The sequence below is a fragment of the Typopeltis vanoorti genome, chromosome 14, assembly GCF_054136105.1.
Source record: "Typopeltis vanoorti isolate ZY-2024b chromosome 14, IOZ_Tvanoo_1.0, whole genome shotgun sequence".
Taxonomy (NCBI): domain Eukaryota; kingdom Metazoa; phylum Arthropoda; class Arachnida; order Uropygi; family Thelyphonidae; genus Typopeltis; species Typopeltis vanoorti.
The window spans coordinates 112,108,174-112,129,325 of NC_143562.1; the positions used below are offsets into that span (position 1 = coordinate 112,108,174).

The following is a 21,152-nucleotide window of genomic DNA, read 5'->3' on the forward strand; positions in this document are numbered from 1 at the left end:
CACATCTCCTACAGGAGACATTGGCCTTTTTGTTTTAGTAATACAGAGCATTATCAACTTTACCTATAGAAGTTGCTGCAAGGTGTTTTTATTTTTAATAAGAATCTCTGAAGGAGATATAGATGTCATTAATTTTTTAACTTGGTACAAGTTAAAAAATTAATTTTAATTTTTTAAAATAAAAATTAATAAAAAATTACTAAAACATTGGTATTTAGGGTATAGCTACTCACTGAAGAGACCTCAAAAAACGTTGAAACCGGTGGGAGCTCCATGAGGCTCTGCTTGGGGATAGGTTTTTGCCTGTCTCTCAGTGGGTCCACCGTTGAGATTATGGCTCTGCTTGGTGGTGGGGTGAGCCTACCACTGGGTAGAGCCAATACTGAGAAGTTCTTCTCGGTGACGGGTTGAGCCTGTCATTGAGTAGAACAACGCAGAGTTGGGCGATCTTTCGGAATCGTCTTATTTTTAGAGCCCGTTTCGCTTTTACATTCAAAAAAGGTTGAAACCGGTCTGGGTGGTGACCCCACCCATAATGTATTGCATTATACATCTTTTAGTGAGATGTGCTTTACATTATGAAAAATACTAAGAATAATGATCAGAGCTTTACCCACCTTTACAATGAGTTGCCCTGGTGTTGTATCATCTTTAGACTTGAACTTTGTTTCAGGCGCAAACTTAATTGTTTGCATACGAGCAGCAAGGTAATCAGTATCATAATATGCAAACCGCCTTAGTGAATACACGCACTTTACAGACATAACAGATTCATCCTTTTAACCTTGGCAGATTTGGTGTAATCTAAACGATCTCTGCAGTCACTCAAGACTTGACCGTAAATTATGCAGTTCTTTCAGGAGGTGGGGAGATTTTTGTGACAGTAGGCAGGGAGTTCACATTATTATATATTGCACTTTATGACAGAGAGGAGAGGGATATAAAATCAAAAAGTGCTTTGTGTAATTTATGGACGACCCTTCGCCTCGTCATTAGCTCCTCATTCTTTTTAATGGTTTAACCACGAACTTTGTCGATCCAAAGTTTTCAGCTTGAGTATTCACTAACTCACACCTTCATTCACAGACTTCCTTTTACACTTTGAAAAAAGAGATGATAATGGAAAGCCCTGCTCATCATGTAATTGTATTTCAAAGCGAGTCATGCCCATCCCATCGCTTCTTACTTCACAAGACACGCGAATCATCTGATTCACCGGATGTAAACGAGCTGAAAGTCAAAGGTCAGCTTTGAGCGTCACCTAAATAATTAGGTGAAAACTAATTATAACAGGACTGCAGCTAACTGCCTTCTGCAGTGGCTGGGAAACAAATAATGCATCAGTGGCATGAAAACGCCTCCAATGAGGGAAGACTTCAAAATTCATTTCAGTACTCTGCAATATTTTTTGGCAATTTTATTCATATAAATAGGGGCCCAATTAAATTGACTAATTTCGTCCTGTCCGTTGTCATGTGAATTTTTATGGTATTCAGTATGTTTTATATTATAGAAAATTATTACGAAAGGTTGCGTTATAGAAAAGAAATGCAAATTTTGTATATTATAGAATATGTTTATGATAAATTAGAGAATGGGAAATAGAACAGTTTTAAAATGAGCCATAGCTCTTGTTTTGTAAACCAGTTGGCCAGTCGACCTGCATAAAAACTACAAAAAATGGGGAAAGTGTATGTGTACAAGGTGAAAAATATCGCGCCTCATTGCATGAAGTATACACACACACAAAAAAAAAAAAAAACTGAGAGAGAGAGAGAGAGAGACTGAATTAAAAGTATTTAGAAGATGACAATAAGAGTCCTATTGCGTTTGTAGTGAAAAGAAAGAAATGTGATATTGTTGGCATTATTATGTAACGAGGGTTTATTTCCACACAGCTTTCATTTCCACTCCACCGTTGCAATTCCACAAGGCCATCGACACGCACATCAAAATCATTCCTTCTCCGGTGATAGTTTTAATGGCAGACGGTGCTCAGTCAAGAATTGTTCGAGGATGGGGACAAGGTATCGTTCTTGATCCAGGAAGATTTTCCGTTGATCCCGATGACATCACTAATAAGGTAAGCACTTTATCTGCAAACCTCCAGAAGATCTGATTAGTATTTCATCTTTAACTCTCGTCCATAGAAATTGCATAATTTGTTTAATGATGTAGTTATTTTGATAAATTACCTTAAGCGGGGTGTGTGTGTGTGTGTGTGTGTGTGTGTGTGTGTGTGTGTGTGTGTGTGTGTGTGTGTGTGTGTGTGTGTGTGTGTGTGTGTGATTTGGTCAGTTAGTTTATTACCAATTAATTAATTTGAAATATGTAGGCTGCAGTAATGGTGTGTGATTTTTTTTTTTTTTGCACATGTACCTGAGATAGACGACGTTTTATAGCTGTTGTGTATGATAACGGATATCATGTGATATTTTCTCCCTTAAAGCAAAAAGATATCGGTACAATGTTAACATTATTACTTTTGACAGCATTAATCATGTGTTAACATTTAGTTGGTTCAGATGATTATACTTTTTATAGTTTAGAAAAAGCTGTTTCAAGTTAATGTTTCAAGTGTATCTGTCGCTCTGTGTATCTTATGTCGGTATTTTTTTCTATTACATACTTGGCTGCTACATATGCAATTCATATTCTATTTTAGTTACATTTTTATTGTTATTATCAAAAAAAGATATAAGTTATTAGGTAAATCAACTTAGTAAGTGAATGAGTTAACGACTATCAATTTACTCTAGGGATTAAATGACATTATGTATAAGCATGAGAGTTTCTTTAAAAACATTTCATTTTTATCTCTCAAAGAATTTTACGATCACGTGGTTCTGTAGACGTTTGCCTTCCGAAGTGTTAAACCGGGAAATTAGCGACGATCTTCAAAACGTCTCATCTCCGATTCTTGACAGAACAGAGTTGGACAAATTAGCTGAAACAGGGGAAGCGGACGAATCGGATGTTGGAGGATGTTTCGGGAAAGGCCCAGGTATGGTAGTAAACAAAGACATTTGCAGTTTTATTAGGTAGTTCTTAGTGGTTGTATTTTAATTTAGCTTGATGATGCGACTGTACCGAATACACTACTCGTAATTTTCATAAAGTAATATATAAATCTCATAAAATTATCAAAGCTTATTTATCTTTTCTGCTTAAGGTCCCCCCCCCCTCTTTTGCTAAACTTAATACATAAGCGCTGGAAAATAATCAAACCATCTTAATGATTTATATCAGTAGGAGAATTTAAACATGCACACTCGTAACGAACTGTTATCAGAGGCGGGCAATAGGACACAACGTAAATTCTCTGGAATAAAGTAGTCGCTATGCTAAGGTGGAAAATATGGTTTTAACAATTGCATTTTACAAAAATCACACCTCTTAGATAACATTGAATGTTCATCTGTGCACGTGTGAGATTCTATTAAAATTTTGATGAATAGGTTTATATTAAATATGTTATCTTTTGCAATTCTTGCTTTATCTAAAGCGTGAAATGGATGTGAAGAAGCCCATGTTATAAACTAACGTATAATCGGTGTATTTTATTAATAGGTGAATGAAAGGTGAATCATTATAAAGATTGTTCAAATATAAAAAAGATGATTATCAGTGATGCTGCTCAAATTATAGGAATATTAAGAGAAAAACGTTCTTCGGGAGAAAGCTTTGAAAACGTTTCTTTTTTCTATGAAAAGCTAGGAAACCGTTTTTCGTGGATTTCGATCAAGTACGAAGGGTCGCTATGGATAAAAGAAAAACAATCTTTCACAAGAAAGAAAACGATAAGCAACGCAATTGCTCTGAAAATATTACCGCACGTTTAATACCCGGGTAGACGTAAGAAAATATGTGAATACGGTCTGTTTCACGTATTTTTAAAAGTGATTCAAATTGAATGACACGGCCACTCTTAAATGGTCTCTTGGTAGGAGTGGGAATAATAATAAATCGCCACCATGAAGTGCAGGACAATAATGGGTGGATGGAATGCATTAAAACATATAAAAATACCGCGAATAGCAAAATTCCCAACAGAAAACTCTTCAGCAGATGCTCACTTCCTACTATGTGATGAAATACAAAACCAAGTTTCTCCAACCAAAGAGAAAAGTCCTTTTCCCGACTGTGCAGCGGAAGAACTAACATCGAAACAGTTAAGTGTAAATTAGTCGGGCGAAAATAATAAAATGCAACAGATGGACCGAAAGATGAGATATACATACTGGATACCAGCAGGGAAAAAACAGAAGTTAAACGACATAAAGAACGAGAGAAAGAGAGAGAGAGAGAGAGAGAGAGAGAATAGAAAAATTTATCTTGTTTGTAAATGCAAACAAGAGAAAGTCAGCGAATTGCCATGCTGCAGGGGTATCCGACGGTCGCATCATTGCTTGTAGATGTCATTAAGTCGGTAGATGACTTACACCGGTGTTTATGAAATTATGGTATTTATTAGGGGACGAAAATTGGATGAAAAAAGTACTGTTTGGTTGCTAGAGCAGGATTACTTAGTTATCTAGCCTTTATCTCCATCCTCTGTACTAAACGTAAGACAGTTTAAAATCTTTGGATCACTATAAAAAATAAATAAATAATGAAATGAAAAAATAATTCTGCTACTAAGGCAATGATGAAGGAAAGAAGACCGATCAACATGGTATGAGGAAGTAACATTAAGAATTTTCTTATCATTGAAAACTGGTGTTCACATATATCAGTAAGTTTCCATGGATAACGAAGATCGGCCAAAATGGAGTGTGATTTGAAACAGGAAACATCAGCATTCACTGACACTCATAAACTTTGAAGTAGCCATTGAAAACGGTAGTTTGAAATTGTGGATAAATTGCGGACATTCGTATAAAATAGCGCCATATAAAATCTTAAATAATAATAGCATGAATAATAGTAGGTAGTTTGTTCTGAAATTTTTAGATTTCTCCCATAAATATATTAATGATACTTAATGTGAAATTGCATAGCATACATGAATTTCTTTATTTATGTATGCTAAAATCAATTTTGATGTATATCGTAAAAAAATATCGTAATGATAGAATTTTTTCTTGTCTAATTCGACCGATGTTTTAAGATTGTTTTAAAAGCAATCATTAGTACATTATAAACATGAATTTTAATTATTTTTATTATGTCCGCTATGCCATAAATGTAAATAGAATATGGAGTTCACATATATTAGTAAGTTTCCAAGGATAATGAGGATCGGTTGAAATGGAGTGTGATTTGAAATAGGAAACATCAGCAGTTCACTGACACTCTAAAATTTGAAGTAGTTAGTGTTTGAAGTGTTTGTTAGAAAGTTGCAGTCGATTCTAATATGCTATTGCAGTACGTACACGAAGGTCGATTTTTTCTTGCAGAACAGGAAAATCAGCAGGAAGAACTCACGCAGTTAATCACACAGATGTTAGTATGTGCACTGGTTTCCATAAATTAAGGAACAACGAGAAAAATCGCGATAACTTGGGGGGGGGGGGGAGAACTAGAGACCCGCCAGAGAAGGAGAGAAGTTTTCAGATGGTAACATGTGAGTCGTTCCGTGGTTCACAGACTGTGGAACCAATTCCAGCAGTCGCAAACAGCATCCAGAAGATACAGCGAAGGAAGGTCACTGGCTACAACCGCAGTGGGTAACCGATATCTCCGATTACCTGCTTGCCAAAACTGCTTCCACTGTACACAGGTTTCACGTAGGCCTGTTTGTTAGATGACCGGTAGTCTGCGTGCCCTTTCCCCACACCACAAGAGAGAACGCTGGAAATGGGCAGGCTCCACATTGGACTCAGGACCAATGGAGGTCGCTATTATTTACAAAAGTCCCGATTTGTTCTACAAAGCGATATCTGATCTGGGGAAAACCAGGAACATGTTATCCTTCTAACATCCCTAAAAGGGGATCTTATGGTGGAAATAGTGCAATGGTTTTGGGAGGAATCTCCTTGGGTGGACTCACCAGTGTGTAATGTGCTTCTAGTGGAACCACGCATCCTTCAACCTATAGAGAAAAGGTCCTGTAAACCTGTGTTCTTCTTTATGCAGGTGCGATAGCGGAGATATTTAACCTACAAGATAGTATTTGTCCACATCGAGCAAAGGTCGTGTACCCGTATGTTTAAAAAGATACTATCGTAGTATGGACTGGCCAGTCAAGTTTCCTTACCTTATTCCTATTGAGCATGTCTGAGTGCTCTAGGTAGATGTGTTACTACTCTCGACCCATTTGTTTCCCCAAAACCTTAGGGGCTTATTGTTGACAAGTTGATAACAAGAACCATTGAAGGAGCAATGGTTCTTGTTACCAACTTTGCCAACTGGACACCATCATAAACATTATGAAACATCGTTGCGAGAGTTGTATTGCTGTGAGGGTGACCACATTCTTTATTGAGGCACTTTGGCAATCTCATTTTGACTTTTTTAATGTACCCATTTGTTACTGAATTAAACTGTTTATTTACAATTTTTGTGTTATTTATTTCACATCTCGTATCATACTGCTTTTCACCGAATTGCATAAAAATTCATCGTACAAGTTTGAGCTGTTGATTTTTCTCTCTATTTCTTAATTTATGGAAGCCACTATAGTTGGTGGCACAGCCTTAGCTGCTTCAACGTAATTCTGCATAACAAGTCCTGTAACCTTTTCAAGTGAATTAAAACGAACTTTATTTCAAATGCTAATCGAATGATGAACGTGTGTGAACTGAGATTTAAGTTTTAAAGATTGGATCAATAGTTCTCAACAAAATAGAAACGAAAAGGTTTTTCAGTGGAAGGAGGGGATAATACAGAACCATTCGTTTTGCACGAACTAACAACTGTAACCTGACTTCGTATTATTTTAGTCGTAAGTTACATTTTACTAAGATACAAATTTATGAATCGATACATTGGTGTGAATTTTGCGAGAAAAAAAATCTCGAAATAATATTTAAGAATGATTATAAATATAAATTAATAATTTTGAATCGGAAAAGCTGGTTTCGAGATGATAGCACGAACAGATTTTCCTGGCCTGTCGTTCCATATTAACATAGATAATATTACCACATTAGGAATGAATGTGAATAGGACAAAAAATTCTATAAAAACAGTAAAATATCACCAACTAAACATCAAGAAAGAAAGCTATCTGTCTGCTTATGTTTTCTATTATCTTTAACCTATAATTCATTTTCATTTATGTCCATAAATTTTCTTAATTCTTTCCATTCATTTTTATTCATTCATTTCATCAGCATCACCAAAATTCAACTCACAGCGTAATCACAAGTATTGATTGCATAAACTCGTGTTTTGTCTGATGATTTATTTTCTCATTTCAATTTTACTGTACACATGAACATAATGTGGAAAATGCAAGTCACAGTCTCCTTTTTACACAGGACTGCTCAATATAACCGGAGGCAGCGTAACCTGGAATACCACCGTCTTCCGTAAGCCAAACACTACCTATGAGATCATTGTGAGGATCGACATGTCCGACAGAGATCCATCTTGGGGAGGAATACAGATCGTTGTACTGGAACAAATTCCTCCTTCAATATCTGTAAGGTAAGTCATACTGTTTTTGCTTGATGACGCACAGTTATAATTAATGCTAACACATTATTATTTTATTTCGTGACAGGTTAAAGGAATTGAAGAAAGCAACTGTAATGGATTTAGATTAGCAATTTAAATATTTTAGCAAAGAAGGATCAAAATATATATTTTTAGTCAACTGTGAAACTGAAAGTTGGATAATACAGAGACGTTTCTTGCATTACGAAATGAGTGATCTACTTAATATGCTTCTTGAAAGGTGCCCCCTTTATCCTAAAGGGGCGCCGTTAGATTCAGTCCTGGAAGTGTTCAGTTTTCTTAGATGGTTTCGCAGTTATGAGAACTATCTGGACCACGTTGCACTGTCGTCAGTGCCTACCTCCCCCCCCCCCCCAAAAAAGAGGGATTTCAAAACTGATCCTCATCAGTTATGGCGACGAAAGCGCAGAAAAAGCTAAGGATATCTTGTGTGGAAAACAGGTGCATGCTGTTTAATTGCAACTGGTGATCGAGCACATTGTCTGGACATTCCTAATTTAAAATTATCTTTATTCACTGTTTCAATAAATAATTGATAAAATAAAATTTAATCTTCAGATATGAAAGATGCCTTTGCAGGCAAGAAATGTCATCATTGGTGTTCCCTGCCTGAATCATCCGCAGATATTCAACCCACCATGAAGCCTCTCTGAAACTTATCAATATTTCTCGTGAAAGTGTTTTTATATTTTATATGTATAGGAATAGGCATAATACCGTCAAGGGATGTTATATATTAGTTCCCGACATTTAATCTTTTAATTAGTTTGGAAGAAAATTGAACTAATAAATGTGGTGATGCAACTTAAAGAAGGGTAAGCACATATTTTCCAAGCAAATAGATGACTGAAGGTTTGCTATAAAATAATAACAAAACAGTTCATTCTCTCATGAAGTTTTGGTAAACATAAATTTATTCTGTACCATTATATTTAAATTTGAAGCAAGAAATGTTTAAACATTTCAAATGATCCTCTTAGTCCAATGACTTCAATTCTGTGCTTATTTCAGGTGCCAAACAGAGAAGCTCTGTTATCCCAACGACCCAGTGGGCCAGAAGATCAATCCCGTACGGGTAGGCCTTCTTGGCTTATGTAGTGAGGGATGTGACGTCGAGCTATTTTTTCAGTGGCAAATATACGGCGTAGAAGGTGGGGAAGGAAATGAAACGTATCTCCCTGAAGCAGAAGAGTATATAGTAGGTAAAGAAAATTCTTTCTCATTAAAAGACAATATCTGAGGTGGATATTCCATCGCAAATTTCCTTGTTGCACGTTTCCAAACCGTAAAAAATACATGGCGCTTAAATCACAATCTAAATATGAAATTACTAGAAAAATGGTTGTCAGAAACTAGGTATTATATTACAGGAATAATACACGTTTGCTTTATTTCTATAACAATCACTTTATTCTTTTTTATGATTTGTAATCGATGAGTCTTCACTGCAGGAAGTATTTCTATAATAATAATGAAATCCAGAACATGCGTAAATTTTCATAGAATTCATTGAATTAGACTGTTTTCAAACACCGCTACCAGATGGCGCCACACAATCAGCCTTGAAGAAATTGATCTCTGAACAGTTCTAGCAATCTCACACCAACTCAAGTCGCAAACTTTACAGTGATACACTTGCACCATGTGGGGGGGGGTTAGAAGTTGATGATAAAGTAAAAATTTCTTATCATTTTTTATGAATAATCATAGGTTGAAATTTTGAGAAATATTAAAGAAGAAAAGCTGTTTCTTAGAGGAATGGAAACGAAACTAGTTCGGAGAATCTGAAGTATGGATGATAATTAGGGGTTTGCGTTTTTGTAGATTCGGTCGTTGGGGGGGGGGGGGGGGGGGGAATAAATAAAAGGAATTGAGTAGTTGAAAGAAAGGATCCGTGGGGCACTTGGGAACTAATAAGAACGTTCGAAATTAAAAAGCAATCCATCATGACATGAAGCGAGTATTTCAAACGGAAACCAACCACCCAATTGCAAAATGCGGAAGAGACGTCGTGCGATGAGAACTCGTTTGGGAAGGTTAATGAGACATTTTAGAAATATGAGCAGTAAAACCTTGAATTCATTCGAAGCTTTTCTATGATATCTTAATACTGGAATATTGGTTTTCCAATATTTTCCGCAATTCTCAGATTTATTCTTCTTCCAGACCCATACCTAACTGTTATTTCTTAGAGACTGAATATATGCTCTGCATCGCAATCTGTAAACATTTATTAATAAGTATATTAATATAATATACTTATATTATATTAGTATATAGGTGTTTGGCTTTTCAACGTGGAGAGAGTTGGTTAATTTTTCTAGGAATTTCCAAGTAAATCGAGATCACAACCTTCAATGTTACTTCTCACTCACTATTTAGTTTATGATATACTACTCTGAAGTACTGCAGTGATTTTATAACTTATCTTACGCTTTGCACACTGTTCAACATTAATCCTCTTCGTACATCACATCGATCATACGCAAATATGTAATAATAAATAAAAGCAAATTAGCATTCTGATTATGGATACAACGGCTGTCATATGGATTTTCAAGATAACTAAAACTCAAATAAAACTTAAAACTTCTTATAACATTTTTCTGATTGCGTTATTATTTTCTCCGTCTTTTTGAGAAAACTAAAAGTTCTTGACATTCTTTAGACTTATAGTCAACTAAATTCGTTTTCGTCAATTTTTAACCATTTCTCAAGTACAAATCTTTCCTTGGGGTGCAAGAAAGGAACCGCCGACGGAAAATCAAGTAATTTGTATTCAGTTCTATTTCATCATTTTGTAGAGTGATATAAGTAGAAATCTTCCTCAATCTTCTAGAATACAACCTTCTCCGCAGATTATACCAAATTATTATTATTAGTTAAATAACTATTTTAACATTAGGAACTGTAATGTTTATTATATTTCACAGTTCGAATATCACATACTCCAGCTGCTTTTCGTTGAATCTCTTAAGAGGAAGTCCTGGTTTTCTTTTTTCCTAATGGCTTGTATTTTAAGGCTTGTTTTGGTAATCTTTCTGTTTTCATTCTTTCAACTTGTTCCATCCATTTATGTTTATATTTTTTAATTTTTTCTATTACTGATTTTTGGTTTAATTCTTTCATAATTTCTTCGTTTCTTTTGTGATCAAATAGAGTATACTTCAGTTTTTCTCATAAACTTCATTTCTTCTGTTATTAATCTTTGTTTGTCTTTTTGTTTTATTCTCCGGATTTCGCTTCCATACATTAAGACCGGTAGGGCTAATGAATTGTATACTTTTAGTCTGGTTTGTTTTTCAAGTAGGTTTGGTTTAAATATACAGTTAATTAAACCTGTTAGTTTTAAATATTTTGCAATTTTTACGTTTATATCTTTTTCATTTTCATATGTGATCATACATCCTAGGTAGTTAAATGAATTTACCTGTTCTAGGATCCTGTTACCTATTACTATTTTAGTTCTTCTGGATCTTGTCCCTTAAAGGCCATCGTTTTTGATTTTCTGTTGATATTATCATACCATAATCTTTGGCTATCTCATTTAGATCTAAAATTGCTTTTTGTAAGTTATCTTCAGAATGTGTGATTATTATTTGGTCGTCGGCGAAAAGGAGAGTGTTTAAGTTCACTGTAGGAGAAAGTTTAATACCTTGATATAAATTTTTATTCCATTTTATTATTATTTCATTTAAGTAGATATTAAAAAGAGTTGCTGAGAGGGGACATCCCTGTCGGACCCTTTGGTTTATCTCTAACGTATATGATAGCTCGTTATTTAATCTTATTTGTATTTGATTATTTTCATATATACTTGTGATAGCTTTTAGGATATTATTTTATATGTTAAATAAATGCTTCTTTTAACTTTATAAAATGCTTTTTCAAAGTCAATAAATGCAACATTTCTAAATTGTATTCTCTTCTTTTCTCTATTATTAATTTTAGGCAAAAGGCCGGGTCTATACATGATCGTCCTTTTCTAAATCCATTCTGTACTTCTAAAATAAGGTTTTCAGAATATTTTATTAGTTTATTTAAGATTCTGCTATATATTTTGTAACAGGAATTCAGTATACTTATACCACTATAATATTTAGGGTCATCTCTACTACCTTTCTTAAAGATAGGGATCACGAATGCTTTTTTCCATTCCATTGGGGGGGGATACTAGTTGAATAAATTTTATTTAAAAATAGGAGTCTTTCTTTGAACTTTATTCCTGCATATTTATGTAATTCTGAACCCAACTTATCTTCTCCAGGTGATTTTCCATTTCTTGTTTCTTTAAGACTGATTTCTAATTCTTCTTTAGTTGTTTCCTTTTCATTAAATGTTTGCCAGTTATCTTTTTTTTTTAATTTAAATATTTATCTGTCCACAACTCTCTTTAGAAATTTAGAAATTCTTCTAATTTCAATTTGGTGTTTAATTTTATGTTTTCTTTAGCATCTGTACTTAAGTGTTTCAAAATCTTATATACATTGGGTCTTATTTTATATAAATCATGTTCTAAATTAGAAACAAATTTGTTCTATGATTCTCTGTCTTTTTCTGACTACTCTTTTAGCTATGGCTCTTATTCTTTTATATTCTATTTCATCTTCTAATCTTTTACTGCTTAACCATTTGTGATAAACTTCATTTTTCATTTTGATTATTTCTTTGATTGTATCATCCCATTTCTTCAGTTTTTTTTTCTTTTTATTGACTATTTTGGTTTTTCATAAGCTTTCATTTGCTGCTGCTGTATTTAGCATCGTTTTTTATATTAAGACATTCCATTTCTATTTCTTAATTTCGTTTTAGTTTATCTAAATATTGGTGAATTCTTGGTTCATATTGCCATTGTATATTTGTCATTTAATAATCTAGTTTTATAAAATAAAATAAAAATTTTACATTTTCTTTCTATTCTGATTATTTGTAGCCATTTAGGTGGTAATCTTAATTTTATATTAACAAGGAAGTGGTCACTGCTTATTTCATATCCTCTGTGAACTCCAATATCTAAAGAGAACTTTGATATCTTTTCATTTCTTATGAAGTAATCTAATATTTATTTCCATCCTCTTGCTGCCCAAGTATATTTATGTGTCTTTATGTTTATATAAATAATTCATTATTTTTAGGTTATTATAAACTACAAAGTCGATCAATTTTCACCATTCCTGTTTGGAGTATGTTCTCCATGCACTCCTATATTATTATTAATTTTCCTGTTTCCAATTCTTGCATTTAAGTCTCCTGCTAAAATTACGTAATCATTTTTATTTATTTTATTATATATATGTTTTGTAGCTGATTATAAAATTCAATATTATCATCTTCTCTTCCTTCTTCTGGAGCATATAAACCAATTATTGTTAAATAACCTCTATTTTTATTCTCGCTTCTATTATTCGTTCATTCCATAATTTATATTATTACTGTTTTGTTATGAATCCAAATTATGACTCCTGCTTGTGCTCTGTGGTCTCTGTTAACTCCATTATATATCACATTAAAATTTTCAGTTCTCATTCTTTTTAATTTCTTTTTTGTTTCAGTGATTACTGCTATTCGAAAACTTCTTTCATTTAATATTTGGTATAATTATATTTCTTTATATGCTATTCCTCTTACGTTCCTGTTTGCTATATGTATTATATTTTGTCGTTTCCATTTTCGTTTTACCTTTTCCATTTCAGGGTCGTTTCCATAGATTCATTTCGATTACTTTGCTCTGTTTGCTTAAAAGTAGAATTATGTTCTCGATGGATAGTCCAGTTGTAGGACTGTTACTTTAAGGCTTCCAAACTGGCCTTCTTTCAAATTTAAACCCAAAGGAGATATAGGGTATATTGCAGGGAAAGAAATAGATTATAGTAGAATAGAGTAGAATTATAGTAGAGTAGTTTATAGAGGGTACATAGATATAGGCAAGAAATGGAAAGACCCCATAGCCGTCGAGTACTCTAATGGCATAAGGGTCATAAAATAAGAGTTGGCTGATAAAACTTTATAGGAAAGATTAAAGTGAGTGAGATCCAGTTAGAGAGCCATGGGAGTGCCCCTTCAGTTATAATCAAGATGAATGCTCTTTATGGCCCTGTTGGTCCATCACGAGTCCTTATTTAGTATATCCGGACCACCATATATATATATATATATATATATAGTTTTGTGTGTGTGTGTGTGTGTGTGTGTGTGTGTGTGTGTGTGTGTGTGTGTGTGTGTGTGTGTGTGTGTGTGTGTGTGTGTGTGTGTGTGTGTTAGGCTCTCCTATTCGCCACCAAGGGGATGTGCTCTCTAAGGGTTGCAGAGTCCCCCGAAAGTCACTCTTTTTGAATTTTGTAAATGTTTGCTAGAAACGAAAATATATTCGCTTATTACCAGCTTTTTACATGAAAATCATTTAAAAAAGAAAATGTTTATTTATGAAGATACGCTTGTATAGAATTCTAATTCTCCGTCTTCTTTTTTTTGCAGGAGCTAATGAAGTGAAGATGGCCTTAGGTGAGAAGTTCTTCAAAATGTTTTACCCGATGTACGGAGATTTTATTGTCAAACTGAGCGCAGAGAATGAGTACGGACAAAAGGGAGAATCGGACATTTTCCTGCACATAAATCGTCCTCCTGAGGAAGGCAACTGCACCCTAATACCAGAAGAAGGACGAGCATTAGTCGAGATATTCGAAGTGTCCTGCATGGGATGGATAGATCCTGAAGGCGGGGATGTCGAGTATTTTTCGTTTTGGAGTGAGTTTATACGGATGAAAACAGAAAAATGCGTTCACGCATGATTCCGTGACAATTATTTTCAGGAAGAATTGTTTATCTCATACACTTGATTTCTCTAATAATGTCCATAGATTTCTTTATCTAAGAGATCTAATTAAATAAACTCGAAAAAGAGATTAATTCGTTACTAATCTGTGTGCGCTGTTTGTGTGTAAGAGTCCGCTTATTTTATTGTCATTTGCTATTCCGTCAAAAATCATTGCCGTCACTATTTTGTGTCACGATTATTACTTGATATCAGAAATTATTCTAATTGATATTAATGCCAGTAAGTTCATGTGCGTAAGTCTATGTAAACACAAGAACTAATTCAAAATTCTCCTGCTGATAATTTTTGCAGATAAACTGCAACACGCACATTTTACTTTTAAGTCATCTCGGTATAAAACAGTACACGAATCATCTCTATCACACTAGGCATAATAACGCTCAGTTTTTTTCCTTCGTTTTTTCGTGCCCGCAATGCTTCTAGGGTACTAGGTACTGAGCCCGCAGAACCCTACAGTTGTATATGAAATAAATTCGGATTTGCCATTCATAAACTGTTTAAAACAAAATCACTTTCGCGATGAGAACTATTTTAGGTATAATTTCATCAAAATTAGAAAGTTGAAACCTTTAGCTAAAGTCAATCATTCTACTTTTTTTTTATGTTGGGCCCATATACGAGAGGTTGGCTGATCAACCTATGGTACTTTAGTCCCGTATATGGGTAGCGGGATGGGGAAGGAGGAACCTGTTGACATTCGATTTAAAAGCCTGCATATTGTATTCCTTGGGGAATACGTCTGGGGAAAGACTGTTTCACAGTACAGCAACAGCAGCAGCAGGGATTAAAGATGATGAAAAGAAACTTGTTCTGTGGATTTCAAGGCGTACTGTGAAAGGATGTTGGCCGGCAGCTGCACGTGTTCCAATGGGCTTAGTACAGAGTGGGGGAATTATTGATGCTGTTTCGGATGAACATTTTCCATGGAAATGTTTATAGAATATACAAATTGCAGAAACTAAACATCTATGTGAAAGTGAGGGGACTGAGTTGGTAAGAGAGAGGTCATTTATCAGTCTAATTGCTCTCCTCTGTATTGAGTCAAGAAATTTTGAGGCAGCTTTTAGGAGCCCCACTCCAAATGTGAGAGCAGTATTTGATAGCTGGGTGGATTTGTGATTTGTATAAGGTAAACAGCTGTTTAGAAATGAAGTAACGTCTTGAGCGAAAGAGAAATCCTAGTTTTTTTGGACTTCGCAGAGTTCATAATTTGTTTATCACAGTCTTGTGAAAATCTAACATCTTTATTTATCAGTTTTTTACCGTCAAAAAACTGTTAAATGTTCTACACTTCTTTGTTTACAGTATTACTGATTCTTTCTGATCTATGAATGCTATGATCTACTGCATTCTTCGCATACATCTCTCTCTCTCTCTCTCGCTCTGTGTGTGTGGGGGGGGGGGGGGGAAGGAGATGATGCTCGGAATTACCATATTATCCGAATATCGTGCAATAAAATGTTTTTTTATGTTACGTTACCGTTGATATTCAGTTTTCTCAAAATTCTTAAATATCATGCAATTGTTCGATAATGTGGGAAAATAATTCATCAGCCTTTCCATAATATGAAAGAAAATTCAATGTGTATAACTGAAGTAATTTTTTCTGGCTATTTCCTAGGATTCCCCTAGACTTATTCTTTCTTTTCTTTTATCGGGTAAATTGACTAAAACTGGGAATGTCTGCTAACAATAAGCAAAATATCAACAACTAATAAACTAACGAACATATCTCAAAGTCGCTTAGTTTCAACTGGTGTCGACCAGTTGAGACTAAGCGATTTGAAAGAGTCACGTGCCGTCCAGAATTTAAAAAAGTAATCACAACCTAGAAGTCAACAAGGCATCTTAAACCCTCTCCAGGGCTGGACTAAACCGTTGCAAACACAGAAGGTTAGCTTTCTACCATTGATATGATACTGAACAAAAACGTAAGAAAAATGTAACATTTTTGATCAACAATAAACATTTCCTAGGGGGAAAAATAGATTTCAATCAAGTTGAAATAAACAAACCAAATAATTCACTTTCCTAATTTTAGCAAGTAGACGAAAAATCTTAATTCAAAACCAAGAAAAAAAAGGAGGCTTAAGTTTGCTTAGCTGAAATACACGTTTTAAAGGATGCTTTCGTTATTTCCTAGTCGGGGTAGCCACAAAACTCACGCAGCTTTTGTCCTTCGGTTGGAGAAACCGGTTCGAATCCCGTCTGGAACGTATGAGTTTTTATGTGGGATTTTTCATCGAATACGGGTTGGACGGTCACATAAGGAAATAACCGGATTTTTCTCTCCAAAACTTGAAGTTTTCTTTGCAAAACATATAAACAGGACGGAGAAATCGCGTGTTTACAAAATATAATATATATTAGCCTTATCACCTTAATTGCTTTGTCTGTAATTACAAGCACTCTCCGAGTAGAGAGAAATAGTGTCATTCATTATAAGAGGTAAAAACACTTCTCTTTTAGACCATGTCCATTTCATGTAATGTAGGTTTATCCTGAAGAAAGATATTTATCCCTAATACAGCCATTATCTCTTAGGACATGCACGATTCATATTTAGTGTTATCATAGAAAAACTGTCGTGAATTAATTTCGCCTGAGTAGAATGAGAACCAACATGAAAAAGGATATAAAAAATGATTTCATCCTAACATGTTAATAGGGACCACATCAGTTTGTTTATGAGCGACATACTTTTGTATTTACAGCAAACAATATTAAATTAAAAGTGTTTGATTTTAATATTACTTATACTTTTTTCTTTCTGGTTGCAGCTATGGATACTACAACGAATGTGATCATGTTTCTTAGCACTGGTCCAGATGGCAACGCTCAGCTCATTCTCCCGTTTGGAACATTTCAGATCGGCGTCGACATCAGGGATAAAGAGGGATCACTGACAAGAATTAACATCACCACTGTCGCGGTAAGAAAGAAGTACTAAGCAGTTCACAATAAAAGAGTAAACTGTTTCTTCCATTTTACGATAATCCAAGAACTCTTCTCTACGAAACCAAACTTGGAAGTTTTTCAATCCAATCCGAGGTCTCAGGCAGACTAGCGACGTAGATTTCCGCTTCAAACACTCATGCTGGCACTGAGAAACTAACTCACATCCTGCTGATTGGGAAAGAACACGCTATCCACTCGGACAACGAAACCGACAACAGAGGTGCTTACATAGAGGTGCATTAAGTCATCACGAAAAGATGAGCAAATACGAACTAAATGACGGTATTCACTATATAATGAATGGAAATCATCTTTCAATAAAACTACACTACCAAGACCATAACTGATTTACTTTTTTGTTAATAATATCGGTAACACCAGAAAGAGATCAATATATCGCCTTATTCTTCGTAAGTGAGTAATTTGTTAATGAAGTTAAAAATTAAATTAAATTATTATCAAAATGAAAATTAAGTAATTATAACTAAAAAAAGTTAGCTAAGTGGTTACGCGCTCCGCAACCATATGCCTGGGAAAGAAGTGTCCTGGGTTCGATTCCGACGTGAGAACCTTTGGATCTTTCTCAGACAGAGCCAAGTTAACCGGTCTTGGGCATGGACTGCAGGGTTTTCTCCCCAGTTTATCTGAGGTTTTCCTCCCGTGAGCAGGCAAACCGGCCCCGTGAACACACAAAGGTACAAACATAAAACACACCGGGAGGCATAGGGCTAGTCACCTTATCCTCGGGACGGGTACGACTTAGAAGGGCTTAAGATAGCTCTGTAACAGGCCAGTAGGCGGGGGAGAAGAAGAAGATGACTAAAAAGAATCTCAATTGAAAATGATTTTATCGTTGTCAATTTTTAACAAAACTTTGCGTCTTAAATCCCATAATTAAAAGTGTCTTATTGTCTGCTGTTCTACGCAATAATTGAGAATAATGCATTGGTATTAATTAGTTGATTTAGTGGAAACGGGGATTACCAAACTACATGAATCAGTAAAACTAGGACACGCGCAAACGCTGTTCGATCAGAATGATTTTTTAAATATCCCACAATATTTTACTTACACTGCTCTCTCACAACTGCGCAGTACAGAAGATTATAACGTAACAGAAATTTCCTGTGGAAGTTCTATTGAGAGCCTATATTAGAAAACTTTCATCTCAATTCCTTAGTCATCACCTCGACTCTGTTCATAAACCGTGAATTGCACTTGAATTAGATAAGATATAAAAACAACTTTGAGAAGATATACTTCGAAATATTAAGAAATACACTACACAGTTTATTATGTGGATTATCTATGAATGAAGATAATGTTTAATAATTAATCCTTTCATTAATCCATTCCTCTTCGTTTTCGGTAGGTCGACTTGCCCACCAAACAGGAGTACGGTCATTTCGTATCCACCCGACAACTGGAACAAGTCGAAGCTTCGGGAGATCAAGCAAGGATGAATCAAGTGTCGCAAGCACTTTCGTCTATAATGAACATTCGCCTTCCCGAGAATGAAAACGAAACCTCCTCAGAAGAGATCATTGTAACCGAAGGTAAGGTTACCAGCATGCCGATGTACCGGTTATATTTCAGGAATGGATACTCGTCTATGCTGGAAATTCTAAGTTTGTTGCGACAGTAAATCCTGCCAAATAATCATGGAAATTTGAAAGATAAACAACAAACTGTAACAAATCTTTCGCAAGTGAAGCAAGGTCGTAAAATAAAAATAACTTACAATACCTTAGAATTTCCCAATGTTTTTCTGACAAATCCAATATAAGCACTGATTTTTTAAATGTCTCAAAATTAATAATATTCACCAAAATATTTTGAACGTTTATTATATTTCATTCCCTTACAGCTCCTGAATTCTCCGACAACGACATAGAAGAAATGTCAAAGGTAAGAATAATTAATTATCCAATAATAATTGGAATATACGACTTTTTCATTTTTATCATTGGAATAGTTACCAGTTGATTAAATGTTTACAAGACAGAAGATGCCAAGCCCCATACATGGCAAGGCTTTACCGAAAAAAAGAGAAATCTCAATAATTTGCCACATTTCCGATATACTGTATACCACAAAGGAATTCAATTTTGTAATAATAAACGAGAGATCAAGCTTTAAGAGCGATTGTGTTACGTGATGCATTGCACACTTGAAATGTAACTGACAAAAATGTATAAACATGATAGAACTTCCTCAACTTATTTTTATAATGAATTGGAATGTGTTAGCAATTATATTTTTTTTCTTCTACAGACACGACTAAAGATGGTTAAATCTGTTGATAGTATTATGAACACTGACACGCTCAGTCACCTGGAGCAGATTGGAAGTGCCCTGACTGCGATTGCCGGCCAAGGAGACGGCATCGACAATGACGGAAAGGTCAGTTAAATTAGTTCTGAAATTTAGATCTCTCTCTCTCTCTCTCTCTCTTAAACTTATCTCTATGGTGTATTTTGCTAACCAAAATATTCGTCTATGCACTCTCCGTACAAAAAAAATAAAATAAAAAAGAGCATTATTTATCTACACGAACAAGAAATAGAAGTGTAACATACCGCGAATCCTGTAATATGAGGAGATCGATGAAGGTTTTGAGGAAGGGGAAGCGATCAAAATTCTCGGCGGACCATTCGAAACTTTTTTTGCGGGGAAATCAGAGAAATCGTCGTTGCGTCACTGGCTGGCAAGAATACATTGCTTAAGTGAATTCAGTTTCGCCGTCACAATACTTCGCGTAATAGCTGCCAATGGGGATGAAAAAGATGGATCAAGAATAAGTTTGTATCACCTGTAAAAAAGGAGGTCTAACAGTGCCTTAGGCACTAACAATAGTAGATCTTGGGAGTGAATTTTAACTTTTAATGACGACATCGACAAATTCAGTCAAAAACAAAGCGTACATCCTTATTTTCGCAAAATATTGTTTTCATTTCAAAATTATAGGAAGCGTGATGCAGTGTACAATGCACGGCACGTGATATCAATGATAACACGATATTAAAATACACAAGAAAACAGACAGATAGTTTTATAGTAGACTTCGAAGAAAGTGCCAGATAAAGTATCCCCTGTGGTTAGTAAAAATACTTGTTTCCCGTTGGTACACGAATTCCTTTTCATAAGAAATCGAGACTACTGCCTGAAGTTATTATTTAGCCACAGTTAATCAAGGAGAAAAATAATGCTATAAATAACTCCTGCGTACAGTCCTTCATAGCAACCTGAACTGAGTTGGCTATGATAAATAGCAAACTCGGTTCTGGACGACTGTGCAACGTGTAATCAAAGCAAATTCAGCTCTCATTGCTACAAAGGGCTGTGCGCAACATTATTTTTCTACTGACGATTATCCGATCGATAAAATTGTGGATAAATTAATAACTACAGAAAGCAGTCTAGATTTGCAGTGAAAAGAAAGTCGTGTATCCACGGGAAGTAATCCATCTCTATTAGCCGCAGGGGATATTTTATTCAACACTTCCCTAGACGTATAAAATGGTAGCTCGGCTTTCTGCATGCTCATACGAACTTGCCACATGTCCGCAACCCGATTAGCTAGTAAGTTTACTGTTTAATCAATGTCACCTCAGTCATAAATATTCATTATCAGTTGATCTAGTAAGTTTACTAATTTGAATGAGTCATTTTTAATCGTAAATATTCATTTTCAGTTGAATGTACCCTAGTAGTAAAATATCTCGCACCAAATCCG

The 21,152-nt window shown here is 34.9% G+C and overlaps 1 protein-coding gene across 1 annotated transcript in view; it reads left to right on the forward strand.

The window, feature by feature from the left end:
• The window catches only part of LOC150099839 (polycystin-1-like), a 94,038-nt gene that overhangs the window by 35,248 nt on the left and 37,638 nt on the right, over window positions 1–21,152 (forward strand). Inside the window, exons 11-19 of the mRNA XM_090403501.1 lie at window positions 1,899–2,083; window positions 2,827–3,004; window positions 7,425–7,593; window positions 8,635–8,825; window positions 14,098–14,367; window positions 17,239–17,390; window positions 18,789–18,955; window positions 19,285–19,324; window positions 19,691–19,819. Coding sequence (XP_090259627.1) covers window positions 1,899–2,083; window positions 2,827–3,004; window positions 7,425–7,593; window positions 8,635–8,825; window positions 14,098–14,367; window positions 17,239–17,390; window positions 18,789–18,955; window positions 19,285–19,324; window positions 19,691–19,819 — 1,481 coding nt within the window. The remainder of the gene's footprint in view (window positions 1–1,898; window positions 2,084–2,826; window positions 3,005–7,424; window positions 7,594–8,634; window positions 8,826–14,097; window positions 14,368–17,238; window positions 17,391–18,788; window positions 18,956–19,284; window positions 19,325–19,690; window positions 19,820–21,152) is intronic.